The 15,221-nt window shown below is 30.6% G+C and overlaps 1 protein-coding gene across 1 annotated transcript; it reads left to right on the top strand.

The window, feature by feature from the left end:
• The first annotated feature begins 1,235 nt into the window (after positions 1-1,235).
• Positions 1,236-14,911, top strand: LOC132748673 (uncharacterized). Its single transcript, XM_060738288.1, has 4 exons — positions 1,236-1,360; positions 8,036-8,779; positions 9,022-9,054; positions 9,299-14,911. The coding sequence occupies exons 2-4, from the start codon at positions 8,059-8,061 to the stop codon at positions 14,077-14,079; spliced, it is 5,535 nt and encodes a 1,844-aa protein (XP_060594271.1). The 5' UTR covers positions 1,236-1,360; positions 8,036-8,058; the 3' UTR covers positions 14,080-14,911.
• The last annotated feature ends 310 nt before the right edge of the window (positions 14,912-15,221 follow it).

Raw genomic sequence — 15,221 nt, forward strand, 5'->3', positions numbered from 1 at the left:
TTACAGAAACGAGCACCTTAAAATTTTTATAAAATTAAAATAGTCAAATTACGAAAAATGTCAAATTTAAAAAATATTTTAGGTTAAACTATTTTTACTTTTCTTACAACCCTCAAAAGGGAAAAACTCACATTCCCTTATTTACAACAGAAAATAACAAAAATAACCCTTTTAAAATATAAAATTTTCACTCTAAAGTAAATTTTACGTTTGTAAGGGCAAATGGCGTTCTAAATTAAAGGGGGTAACTCGTAAAAATGTTAACCCTTTGCCCCATTTAAATGAAGAAAAAATTAAATTTTAAAAAAAAAAAATAATTATTATCTATAATAACTGCTTAATCAAATTATCATATGAAACTAAAACGAACAATTTTTTTCCCAATATGTCAAATTGTCAATCCAAAATGAAAGTAAGTCAAGCAGCAGATTGTTCTCCTTTATTTCCGTATGGAGTATTTTCATTGGTCTGAGGTTTTTCGTATGACCAATGCAAATACTCCATACTTCAGCTGGTCCTTAAAATTTGTTTGGAATTTTCGGTCACCGCGGTTCAAGAATCATATATATATATATATATATATATATATATATATATATATATATATATATATATATATATATATATATATATATATATATATATATATATATATATATATATATATATATATATATATATATATATATATATATCTGTAAACGAAATGCTAAAAAAGACCCTGTCTAATATCTATTTTCAATGTACAATATATACTGTCTTTTTTTAGCATTTCGTTTACAGACAACTTAACCTTTATTCGTATTTTGGTTTATAGCAAAACATTTTGAAATAGCATAAGATGATATTGTGGTTTGAGCAAACAAGAAGCGACCCGTTGATAGCAAAAATAAGTTTTTTTAAGTTGTTCTTTATTATTATTATATCAAACAAAAAAGTAGCCACTGTTTATTAAAACCGAAACATTCCATTAAAATTTTCTTTTAATTTTCAAATTTTACCAAAAACGATTAAAATACTTGTTTTAACGGTGACAAATATTTTCTTAACCAAAGGCCTCTCTATAATTAAGTTTGATTTAACTATCCTGGCATCTATTATATTTCGTATACGGCAAGGACAAAAAGAAACGTTATAACCTAAATAGGTTTTTTTTAATATATCAAGTAGACCTTAGCTACACAGTAAAAGCATTTTACGTAGTTAAAGCATTATCCAATCGGGTACATATCTCGCTAGCTTATATTAGCGTATGCATAACATTTTACATTAGAGAGGCAAGTTTTATTTTCAATAAGTAATTGTGATAAAATGGCGTTCGATGTTTGGATTTGACAAAAAGAATATAAAGAAATTATATGTAAGTGCAAATTTTTAAAACACTTTATCAAACATGTTGAGATTTGACCCATTTAGTGTTTTTTTTTAGAATAATTAAAACTCTTTAATTTCGTTTGATCATTATCTTCTTTTTTATTTTCAAACAGAGCTCATGTTTTGTTTCTTAAGATCGACATTTCCGCTAGCAGCTAGCATGCACAATTTATTTACTCAAAATTAATTAACTTGTTGTCCTTGATCCACTAAAAGTAAATTTGTCCCGTAAATTTAAATTATATGTGTTTGTGTGCGTGCTTGCGTGTGTTTGTGTGCGTGCGCGTTTGTGCGTGCGTATATTGTGTCAAAATTTACCTCTTTTTCTGAAGGTACATGATGAAAATAACTTTATTCGTAATGATATCAAAATGATTATAAAATATTAGTTTTAAAATGTGGTCACATTCCGGTATTTTATATTCATTAAATTTGTGCATGTGGTATGGCAATTTATTTATTTATCTATTTATTTATTTATGTATTAATAAATTATTTATTTATTTATTATTTGTATCTTAAAATGAACTTACTGTCATCTTATTATATGAATATCTGGGAATGGGAACTAAGAATTAGACATACACAAACTTAATCGTTTTTAAAATACCACGGCGAAAAGTTATCCACATCGTTCGTGCTTATTGTTTTATAAATGAATTACCTTACAAAACCTATAGATCAATACAGCGGACAAGTAACAAAAAATTGTTGTAACGGATCATTTCTTGATATTGCCTACTTTTTATCATTTAACTGTGAAATGTGAAATAATTAAGGTCATCTCACAAATTGACAATTTACTAGAAAGTCGTAAATGACTTTTAAATTTACCTGTAATTGACCTAATAACAGATGCTACCGATTGAGAGAAAAAAATCGATACTTTGATAATGATTTATAATGGTCCACTTATAGTTGTTATTAAATGGTGTAGATATTCTTTTGACACGTATAAACAATATTAAAAAATGTGTGAAACACTTCAACTGAAAATGGTCTAGAATTCACTAAAATAGCGTGCACGTGTGTTTTGTATTACAGTTCAATAAAGTTTTTAGATAAGGATGTAAACTTATCAATTATCAATTACAATAACCCAAATGAAAACGCTGTTCGTTGCTAATAAACATATCATTTTTATAAAGATCAGCAACGTTTTATTGCTTTGTCAGCTATGTTCATTTAAGCAACACATCAATCTTATTATTCATACATTGCATTTTAAAAATGAACTGCAAAATATTGTACATTATGATTGTTTTGTATCATAGTTTGGGGACCTTTCTGTTGAAAATGGGTCAGAGTTAAATCGTACACATATACATGCACAGTGCGTTAACTGGAGTGCAGGTATTAGTTACCCGCACTCCGAAGCATGCCCATTGATTGGTTCATTTTTGCTTGGGTTTACTTATTGTGACGGCAGAGACAAAGAAAGCGACAGAAATATCATATTCAGATGGATGCTCGTTCATTGGTTCCTTTTTTCTGAGGTTTCATATTGTGACAACAGGAAACGTATGACTTTGATACAAAAGAACATCAAAACACTCGGCAATCTGATTAATACTCGGGTATCGATGCTCTTTCTATTACTAAACAAATATAAGATCTCTCACACAATTTAGAAAAAATATGCAGATGCAATAACAATTATACACATTTTAACAAAACAATAACAAAAATATCTAAGATTAGCCTTCAGCATTAATTAATTTGAGGACAAGTACTAGCTATTTGTCACCAAGTCTAACCCAGAAGACATTATATACGATGTACATCAAACTTATTGCGTTTTCACCGAAAAGCATGGAAACAAAATTTCTTGTTGCTCAAATGAATGTTCTGCAATTAATTTTAAATTATTTATGGGACAGTTCAGCCATATACGGGACACGCCTGTTTCTATGTTTACCTTTATTTTATGGTGCCAATATAAGTTTAAAGTATTCGTTCATGAAAAACAAATTAAACGTCTCGTTCATGAAAGACAAAACGTCCAAATAATATCAATTACAATATCAAAATTATAATTTCTAGAAGCAGTCTGTGAGTGATATACACATTTCAGATACTGTTTTTAAAAGACATACTAGATAATTTTTTGTTTTCATGGAGTTCAATTCTACAATTCAATAATTTCAAGGTCCAATTGCAAGTTTAAATAATTGAACAAAGCAAGCATAATAATTCACAAGAGATTATAAAAGAGGGATATTTCCGTAAATGATAGGCTCGTAAATGTTGAAAATCTGTTCCTGTTCAATTTTTGACCATAAATGTTATGAGAATTTTCCGAATGGTTTCATCATCTAACTAAATATTAGCAAGACAAATATCCACTCTTGATGTACCAAGTATAAATACAGAATATAATTGACAACATATCGTCAAATGCACGTTTTAAGAGCCTCGTAAATGATTTTGGGTTTGTGAAATTACGCTTGTAAAATGCGATTTAAAATTAAATTTTAACAAAATGGTTGTACAAGTACTCCTAATCTTCATATTTTATGTTGACTTTATTAGGCTTAATATCACTAATGAATGTGTCATAAACGCACTACTATGTATGATTAACATTGTTGGTAATTCAAAATTATAAACGCCGAATTTGAAGACAAGTAATTCACGTTTGATTTTAAGCAAACGAAATTTCGTAATTTCAAAAAACACATTTTAATGGCAATATAATCAACAAAGATAAGGTGTGTTTACTGTTAACCACGATTCGAAAGAAGACACTAGCAATGACAAATACTCCGATTTAGTTAAAGACATGTTGTTTTTCTTACACATATCGTGCAAAAGCGAGTGTCAAAGTCAAAACCAAGAAGCTCTTTAACTTGTGCTCAAGGCATTAAAAAATACAGTTACTGTACATAGTTTTAATACATTTTGCAGTAATGTTCGGGCTTATTTTTATTATCAAAAATTGTCATAGAAATTGAAGGCATAGAATGTCGTATTGAAGTGAAAATGAGTGTGTACCCTGCCTTGTTGGTGCCCTGCTGAGCTCCTTGCTGATAATCTTGGGTTTGGGGATTTCAGAACTGGTTAGATCAATCAAATGGTTTGATATGAATTTTTGTTTTGTTTTTATCAGTTTATCTTTTAAGAATAATTTTAACCTTTTCGGACTAAAAAACATTTTAAAGTGATAATAGTGTTGCAATGGTAATTTCATCACACCTAAATTTCAATGCATAAACAGAAAGCATTGAATTTCATATTTCAATGCCAAGTTTCTAAAAGTGTTGAAAACACTTTAAAATATAATCATTAATTCATTTTTAAATGTATCAATGGCCTTTATGTATTTTCATTCAAACTTTTTAGATATTTTTTTTTATTTTCTGATTTAAACGATTACAAGATAGTTATATAAACTGAATAATACACATTTAATCGAGGGTCTTTCAAATCTGGAGACACGGTTTCTAAACCCTAGTCGCTTCGTTTAAACATGTCTCAGGATCGATTTTTTACCTGATAGTCTTTATCAAATATCACGGCGTTATTTGTTCTGTACGGTACGGTTCGATATACGAATGATACGGAAAGATGTTTCTCATTATAAATTTTTACTGATGCAAACTGGTTTTATAATTACAACAAAAACATTACCTTTACTGTTTATTTCCCCAATGTAGATATACATAATATATTTACACTTCACAATTGTCATGATTATAAAGACTTTCAAGATTACCAATCTTTTTATTTTATCATCTTCCAAATTAAGGTTATTCACATTGACATTTAAGTCTTTGCATTTTGAATAACTAAACATATTTTTAAACAAAAACATAATCTTTACACAATCTTTTGTATCAGTATCACTTTAATCAAAAAACCATTAACAATTATTGAGGATTGCACAAAAAAACAGAGTTCAGAATAATGCAAAGATATAAATCTTTTTCCTGGATTATAGATAATATGAAAACAAAATATGATTTCACACATGTAAAAGGTAATTTACTGTTTATTATCTGTATGTTTTTCTTAATAGCTACATGTACATGTTATATATATTCGATTTGTTATGGTCTATTTTTAAACACAAAAACGAAACATAAAACTGAGACTTCATTTATTAATTTCATCTTGTACACGTAAAAGCAATTTAAAAATAATATTACTTCTCCCACTGACTACATGTAGATGTCATGTATTGTACTTCATTGACATTTTGTTCTATAAATAATCATAAATAATAAAAAGTAGGCGAAGTTTGAGTAGTTTCATGAAAATTTAGAAAGTATCCTGAAAATCGAATAGCTGGACAAGAGAAAAAAAAACAGCAGTGAAAGAAGTACATCCATCAAGTCAAAATATATTCAATAGATCTTTCACAGAAACTGGTTAAAATATGGTGAAAACATAGAACATATTCCGATATTATCATGTTAAATTTTCAATTGTAAATAGATATACAGTTCTGGAACTCGAAAGATAGATATTTGTGGTGTTAATTCAAAAAAAAACAACACACAAACCTGAATCGATACTGTGACATCTTTAGACACAGTAACCACTACTTTCAGTTTTACAAGGTTTTCATCATACAGGCTTACATACCTAACTGAAATGTTATGTCTTTAAGATGTAACTGGTACTGTTAATACTTTTTGCATCCTCATAAAATGTATTTAATGCATGTGCTGTTTCAGCTGAAATGACACCGTCGATGTCATTATATTCATGATACTGATAAGGTTTATCAAGTATCAAGTAATAAAAATATATTTATCTGCCCTTAAATTGTCATGATCTATGTCTCCTTTTCAAATTTATATTGTCTACTGTGAAGGTATTGCTTGACTATGGTTCAAATTTGAAAAGAAGAAAATAAACATTAAAAAATCATGACCTCTACGCAGATAGTGTGCTACATTTTTCTCAGTGCTGGATAGTAAATTACAAACAACATACAAGAAGGAGCATAACTCTGCAAACGCTCATATTAAACTTACCTGCCCTTGATAGTCAACAATATTTCAAGTTTGAATTGAATATTTACAACAGATAGTAAGGAAACGGCTAGTATTCAATATCATTCAATGGCAATGATAAAGAAATAAAGGCTTTCAGAAATTCTCTTCCCCTACATTTGCATTTCAAATTTGATACTGAACAGACAAGTACTCCAAATTTTTAATTTAAATATGAATATCTTTGACACTGTTGTAGATAGAAACTCAAAGGCAAATGGGATTAAAATAAATAACTTAAGTTATCTGCCAATTAGAAGTGCATTTTGTTTTGATGTGATTAACTTTGACAAATTTTGAGAAATTAGAAGAAATATATAATTATGTAATTGGACATATTTTTGCAAAAATATATTTGGGATTATCTGCCCTTTTGAAATGGCGTCCTTTCATCTAATCATACATACCACGTATGAAGTGAATAGCTATGATAATAATAAGCATAATACTGTTCATGTTTTAGATTCCACACAAAACTTTTGCTTTCAAGATTTTAAAGCAGGGACTTTCCTTATGAACATATCTATCTAATTATCATACCATGTATTTATTAAGCTTATTTGGACGACCCTTGGTGCATTTAATTCTGACAAAAGAACCTTCATATTGAAGCATAAGAATTACCCAATATCTTAGGCTAACTTACAAAATTAACTTTAAAACTTACAGATGTAAATATACAAGCATGAAAACCATCCTAGATTGTCACTTGTCAAATCTCAAAATATGTTCATGACAAGTTTATATCGTCAATAACTTCCTTAAATCAGAAGCTAGGAAATGAGACCTTGAACTGAGTGAGCCATGAACATTGTCATCAGGAATGGACATAATAAAGAATTTCAAAATATCATACAAATCCACTTACCAGAAGAAAATACGTGCGAGTGTTGTAAATATTCATGACTCAGTAGCCATTTTGTCAACTTTGCAATTAATTTCGCTTTAACGAAGTATGCAATCATTCACGTTCTGCCCTTTGAAGTATAAAATTAGGCAAACTAAAAGAACAGGCATAATCGCATGTAATGACTTATTGTTTCAGGATGATAATAAACTTCGATTTCATATGTTATTATACAAAATGTTTTAGTATTCCATATGAACAATGTGAAGAAGAATAAAGTAAACATGTTTTGCAATTTCATGAATAGAATAATTATGTTGTTTGAACGTCAATTGTACATAGCAAACAGATTCATCTAATGATCAACTGATTTATTTATTTCAAAGATTAATATTGAATTATGTATGGCTAATGTATTGCTAACAAGCTACCTTTTGGAAGGTCGGTAGTTCTACTCTGGTGCCCGCTTGAAAAAAATGCTAAGAGGCGCTCCTCCCTCGACCAGTTCTTTAAAGTCGCCATATAACCATAACAGTGCCGGTATAACTTGAAATCAAACTTTTCATTCAATAATTATTATCTACTGCTGTGAAAAGATAGTTTGTGCGGGAGTATATCCCGAAATGAAACTTTATTTAAAAAAGGTTAAATTTTGTAATATTGTGTAGCTTTAAAGTGAAAAAAAAGGAATCAACCTTTTCGTCATTTCATTGTTTTCTTAACTCTGATTCAAACTTCAAATTATGATCTAATATATAGTTTGAATAATTATTATTAAACAATTATATAATATTGAAAAATTTTGCTATTGCAGTAACTTGGTAAACACAAAAGACGATGGCGACAGCTGGTCTTTTTTCACCGGAAAATGAAAATTTCTGCAGATATTTTCGACTTGTCAATGAAACTGCTGTAAAACCCTTACGGAAAATCCTCGAGAATGCTGCAACTGCCCGCAAATTGACTGTAGAAACTTTCCTTTTGAACCATCAAAAGTCATTGAAAGTACTTTTCCAGAGAGGCATAATACAAAAACACCAATATGACAAAATTTTTCCACAAACAGGTCCTTTTGTAATTGAAAATATTGATTTGACTCTTATTTGTGCTATTATTAAAAATATTTGTATTTTATCGATTAAAGGAAGGAATGCATGTGAAGATATAAGAAATTCTCGGAACGAACTTTGCCATACGTCCGACATTGCTTTGTCAAGATTAGATTATTATAGTAAATTTTCTTATGTTCACAACAAAATTAAGATACTACTTCAAGAGTATCAAGATGTGAACTTTGAGACGGCGATTGAAAGTGAAATTAAAAATATTGACGAAAGCCCTGTTAGTGTGTCACCTGTACTCAACCTTTTTAAGGATTTCCTCTTTGCCTTTGCCCAAGACTCGAGAATAGCTGAGACAGTTGCTGACAGAATTCGCCAATTAGAAGTATCAGTGACTGATATATATTCATCCACTGACAAAAAACTAAGAGATATATATGCAAGAGTTGAAAAGCAGCCAATTTTGACCGCAGAAGCTATACAAAATATTCAAAAAGGTAGGTCTTTCAATTTTGTTAACACACATGTGGGACATTCTTTTGTTTCATTTATTCTAATTTGCTTTAAAAAATACAGTATGAAACGACTACTGTGTTTTTCAATTCTTCTTTAAATGCTCTAGCTTTAGTCTATATTATATAATGTGAAAGTACTTTTTAAAGATGTACAAATAGCCGAATGTATTTAAGGCATTTTATATCCAAGGCATATTTTTGTTGTCTTTCTTTGTCTTTTTCAGACACTCCACGAAAGGAGATTGAACCACTTTTGAGTAAGTATAAATAATAATGAACAATCTATTTGAATTTGGTTTTTGTGTTGTCCCTATCTCAGTTCCATTCCTCAGTTACTATTGTTTTAGGTGACATTTCATTTCATAATGGCCGGTTGTGACTTGAAAAATGCTTTATCTTTAAAAAAAATATATACTTACATTTCATTTTATCAATTATAATTGTCAGTTAAGCTTACTAGAAAACATAAGTGCACATTCATCAGATATAATTTTATTACAGAGCAAACTGAAGCAGTTTTAAAAAGGAAATCAGAATATGTTTTAACCCAACAATTTAAAAAAATTGAAAAGCTGTTAGAGTCTTCCGCCAGTGTAGTTATTAGTGGTGGAGCAGGAGAAGGTAAAACCTATGCTGCATATGAACTTATGCGTCGAAATGGACAAGAGAACAATTGTATACAGATACATAGTCCCGATGACGTACGATTTGTAGACCCACGTATGTTGGATTTCGTATTTATCGATGATATTTTCGGAAACCATGAGGTCGACGAAAGTAAATTGCAGTCATGGTTACAAGTTATGGAACAATTACAGCAACTTGTAAATGCAAAAGCAATTCATTTGATCATTGCAACACGAGAAATTGTTCTCAAAGAATGCAAAAAAAATTTAGAAAAATTCTCTATTTTCAATAATACTTTCTCATTATCATCGAGGAATTTAAGTCTTGATGAAAAAAAAGAAATACTTACCCTAGCGTTGAACAATAAAAAGAAACGTTTTAGTAGTGAAGAAATTCAACGCTGTGTTACAACTTTCAGTTCAGATCTTGGATTTCCTTATACATGCGTTTTGTTTGCATCTGATGAATGTTTCTTCAACAAGGGTGCATCATTTTTTAAGCATAACCCATTTTTGAATTTTGATGTTTTTAAAACATTGAACGACTGTAAAAAGCTCTCTCTTCTCTTTATTTGGATTAAAGACGGAACTTTGCCGGTTGCTTTGAAACGAGGAAATGAAAACGATGAAGTTCTTAAAAAAATATCTCAAATGCTAAATTACGAGCATGCAATAGACGTATTATATGGTGAGGTCAATAAACATTGTAAAATTATGGATGGAGTTTTTGTAAATGCTGGATCATACGGGTATCAGTTTACACATAATACGGTCTATCAAGCCATTGGTCATTTTTTTGCCCAGATAGGGTTCTACGATTTGATTTTAGAATATAGTAATTTAGCTTTCTTTATGGAATGTTTTTCAGTCACAGAAGACCATTATCGATCTGATCGTGTTTTTATACGAAGAAACTTTTACCAGAATTTAGTTGACAGAATAATAACTGAAGTAATTGGCAGAAACCATTACCGTGAAATGGCGATGCATCCCTGCTTAACAAATGAAATACTTGAAATATTAGTTAAAACATTGAAGAAGAAGAAAAAGCTTAAAGATTTTTTCTTCTCTGGCATATGTTCCAGTGCGTCAGTCACCGAGTATTCTATCAGCAACACATTTCTTTCCTACTATTTAGAAACATGTGCAGCAGAATCATGTTCATTTCTAAAACAGTTACAAGGTCAATTAAAATGTAGCAAACGTTTACATAAAAATAAATGCAAAATATGTTACCTGTATAAAGAATCGTATCACGGTGCATGTCGAGGAGGAAATATTGACGCGCTTAAGCTACTTACTTTTGTAAAATGCGATAGTTCAATTTTACTTGATGCTGCACACAGTGGGAGTATTTCAATGTATAAATACATTCATAAGCTTTTAGACCCAGAAAAACGTAAAAGCCATGAAACACAAGCATTATTTATTGCCGTTGAACACCAGGACTCTGAGATGTATACTGTTATTCGAAAATTAGGGTGTAGACCAAACTCTGAATGTTTGTTGAAAGCATCTAAAGCAAAAAACAGTGAACTACTTGTTAATATTATAATCGACATGTACGTCTCGCATGCATTAAATGAAGATAAAAACGTAAAATATGCGCAACGCACGTTATTTAGCATGGATGTTTTAGACGCTTTTATCCTTGTCGGAATGTGCCCGACTAAGTATGATATTGCTCGCTCAATGTCACTGGATATGAAAGCTGTAGAGTCGATTTTGTGGGATTTGAAATACAAAGTAAGAGAAAAAGAACGTAGTATAAATGAACATATAATAGAACTATGGAAAAATGTTACGGAAGACCAAGACCTTAAAGAAAAGCTGGAAGAGATTGGTCTGCTTGATACATATTTTTACCTTGAACAACAAGTAATGAAAGGAAATTCCGAAAAAGTAGAACACATTATCCAGCATTTAAAGCGGAAAGAAAATTGGGACGCAACCAGTTTCTTTGCTTGTAACTTGCTCAACCTCAGTCTACCAGAGACAAAACATACGTTTGAATATTTACTTAATCTAGGAGTAATACCGAATTATACAACATTGTTAAAGTCAGTTGCAACGGATGATAAAAGTATTGTGAAAATGACTTTAGACAAAATGATAGCATCTGAAAAATTTGACCCTTTGCACAAAGGATCAAAACAGGCTTTGTTGCTGTCAACTTTGAACTGTGACATATATAACAGTTTGATAGATATTGGAATGGATCCAAAAGCGTACCATTTCCTTTATGTAGTAGAGAGTAACAGGGATACTGAAACAAAAATTAAAATAATCAATAACTTGTACTCGACGGTTGAAAAATGCAATTGCCTCCATAAATTAGACAAGAAGACAATGCAACTGGCTCTACTTGGAGCTTTCGAGGATATTGATGTGTATACATGTCTGTTGAAAAAGCCATTTAAACTTCAGTCGAGGTTATTACCGGTAATAGTATCTCGGGGATGTGTTTCACAGGTAGAACGCTTAATAACAAACTTGAAAGATCAAAAGGATTGGCCGCCATTGTTTGAGGCAACAAAGTTGTCTTTAGAATGTTCCTTTTACATGCCAAGCATTTTTGCGGTGTTTATGGAAGAAATTTCTGTTGAGAACTCTGGGGATCAAAATAAGATTTTACCTTACCAAATTTTGCTTGAGTGCAGAAGAAATTCATTTAATAAAATCGAGAAGTACATTTCAATATTGAAACAGAATAACTTATGGGACCCCAAAAATGTCATTTTGAAATGTTCACTTCTTGAAAGCAGTCATGATCAAGCAACGTGTACATTATTTGAAGACAATGGAGTCGTAGCAAATGATATATTGGATACTGTATATGAAAAAGGAAACTTTGAGATGCAGTCATACATAATAGCATATCTTAGTAGAAAGGGCCAACAGATCAATTTAAATAATTTAAATGAAGACATAATTAAATCTCTTTCGTCTGTCCCAAGTCTTTGTTCTGGACATATGTTACGTAGAGCTGTTGAGGTGTGTGACAATGAAGTCGTTCTGAAAATCTTTAATACACTGAACAATACGGATCCATATTTTATAAAGTCAGAGTTTGCATCGGACATATTAGAACTTAGTTCTAAAAGGCTCGATATTTATACAAGTCTTTTCGAGAAAGGTTTGATTCCTACTATTAAATGCCTTCTGAACGTTATTAAAAATGGTTCATTTATATTATTTCATGATACAATGGAATCTTTAAATGCTTTGGACAAACTTGTTTTGACAGACGAATTAGAAAGAGATTTGGTTCAAGAGTCAACCAAGAGGGGTTCGGTGCGTTTTTACCTCTCTCTTACAGAGTATGGGATCAAGGCACATTTCGAGGACTTAATTTCTGCAAGTTATTCAAAGAATTTATCTGTTTGCTATCTATTAGTAAATGACATTGAAAGGGACATATTAGAAAAGTGTCCCGATGGTATTGATGTTGTAATATCACACATGTTTCCTTTGTACAAACAAATGCGTGAAAAAGGGCTACAACTTAGCCCTCCAACCCTTCTCAAATTGACACAATTATTTCAGGAAGGGAAAATTAGTTTTTCAAATATCCTGACATTAATGAAAGATTACTTTTCCTGCCAAATTTGGTCATTCAGTGATAAAAGTTTGTCTGAGGTATATGAGCTGTCCAAAGGAAATAAATACCTTTTTTCTATTCTTGACGTTTATTATAAATCCGAAATTGAATCTCATCTTCTTAATGCTTTGATGCAAAGAGATACAGTATCAATAAAAGAGTATTTGAAACAGAACTTGACTAATACAGGGCGCGTTTTACCAGGTGTAATTAGAAAAGCATTAATAACTAGGAAACGATTGGACAAGGGGTGTACACAACTGATATATGAATGGATAGGAAACTCTCATTGTGATCAAAGCTTGAGAATACTTTCGTCTGTACTATATTCAGATACAGAGAACACACTTCAAATTCTCTATGAAATGTCAGAACAAACGAAAACTACACTAAATAATGATGTTTTACAAACTGCTCTTGAAGAGGCTATCTATAATAAGAAAACTGGTCTATATCTTTCAATTCTAAAAGAATGTCGTGTTACGCCCACAACCTATTGTTTACTTTATACTTTACGTCATAATTATGATGCTTGCTTTAAGTTAACACTTAAAAAACTTCCTGGATTTCGAAAATCATGCATTGATCCTTATTACAAAACGTCACTCGCCCTGTGTTGTCAAAATTCAGAAATTGATAAATTTAAAGCTCTTTTGGAAAAATGCAAAATATGTGATACAGAGCTTTTATTTGAAGCTGTTCTCTGCAAGAATGAACATATATTCCAACTTGTTAAAGAAAATTTGATAAAACACGACCAATGGGATTTTAGCTTGCAGGAATACTGGACCGCCTCTGCATTGATTGAGGCTGAAGACAGTCCCTTAATTAAGTGTCAGTTTGAGTCATACTACGATGACACCGTTAATGGACGTGACACTGAGATATATGAGCAACCTGATAAACACACATACTCAGATTACGAGAATCCTGATGTTGAGGAAGAGGATCATGATGACAATAAATCTGAAAATGAATATGAGGATTTAGACAGTTTTATATTCCACGAAAAAGCATATTGGTCGTTGAAACATATTCAACGGGACAATTTCTAGTATCTCTTAAGATTCTTTTTCTCTTTTTCTATATTTATCTTCAATCGTCTGATAAAATTTCATATGATGACCTTGTCCATAGGTTTACATTGTACTGGTATGTTTGTGTTTTTGATAATACAATTGGCCTGGAAGAAAAAACTAGTTTGAAAATTGCAGGTAGGATTTCAGCCGAAGAAGGTTATTAGTTATTTCGTTTTATATTGATCATTTGGTGCCGGATACTTAAAAAGAGATGAAATACTTATTTTGTCTTTTTAAATATTCTGTTGGTATGTGTATAATGTGGTTCAATTACTTTTACTTAGAGTTTATTTCTTTTGTTTTTTGATATCCTTAAATCAATGTATGCACATTAGGAACATTGATTTTTTTGTTTTGTAAACGCTTTTGCTGCTGTGAATCCCTCTGCAATTTTTGCAATCATTGTGGTATGCCAAAAAAATCGTTATAACACACAAAAACACGAACATTTATATTTACGTCGCACCAATACGGACCTCACGTGTCATCCGTGCACTATTCCAGGTACAAGGGTGCACCTTAGTTAGAAAAACTCTGATATTTTAATTTTGGTATGTCATGTAATTAAAATCGAGATAACTTAAAACTATATTTTGAAAAGGTTAAAGCAAATAAATGAAATAATATATTATAATTCAATTATATTCATGAAATTTCAAACAAATAATATAGACATATTACCATTTATGGGAACAGAAACACTATCAGTTTTTTGGATAGTTATTTTTGAAACTAAATTTGAAATTAAATCCAAACAACTTATGAAATGATACATATTTTATACTTGCATCTTATTAAAATGTATCCAAATAACATGTATCCAAATAACTTCTTACGTTTTCAACACGAGCTGTTTCAAAGAATACAGTATTGTGACCAATCTTGTAAATGTTGTCTCGTTTCGATTTTCTTAGTACGAAAACTCCATATTAAATTCATATTGTGCTCAATCTAGCCTCGTTCTTATCTTTTGTGTCCAAATATAATTTACTTAATATGTATTTGTCACAATATTTATTAGTCCTGTGAAATAAAAAAGGTGTGTTTTGCCGGCTTGGCACTACTTTATTGTAACCGGCGGGTTTGTGTTTCATTTTATTTATACGATTTTTGTTTTA

This window comes from Ruditapes philippinarum, unplaced genomic scaffold (genome assembly GCF_026571515.1).
Source record: "Ruditapes philippinarum isolate M1 unplaced genomic scaffold, ASM2657151v2 ctg130_1_1_1_1, whole genome shotgun sequence".
In the NCBI taxonomy this organism is placed as follows: Eukaryota; Metazoa; Mollusca; class Bivalvia; order Venerida; family Veneridae; genus Ruditapes; species Ruditapes philippinarum.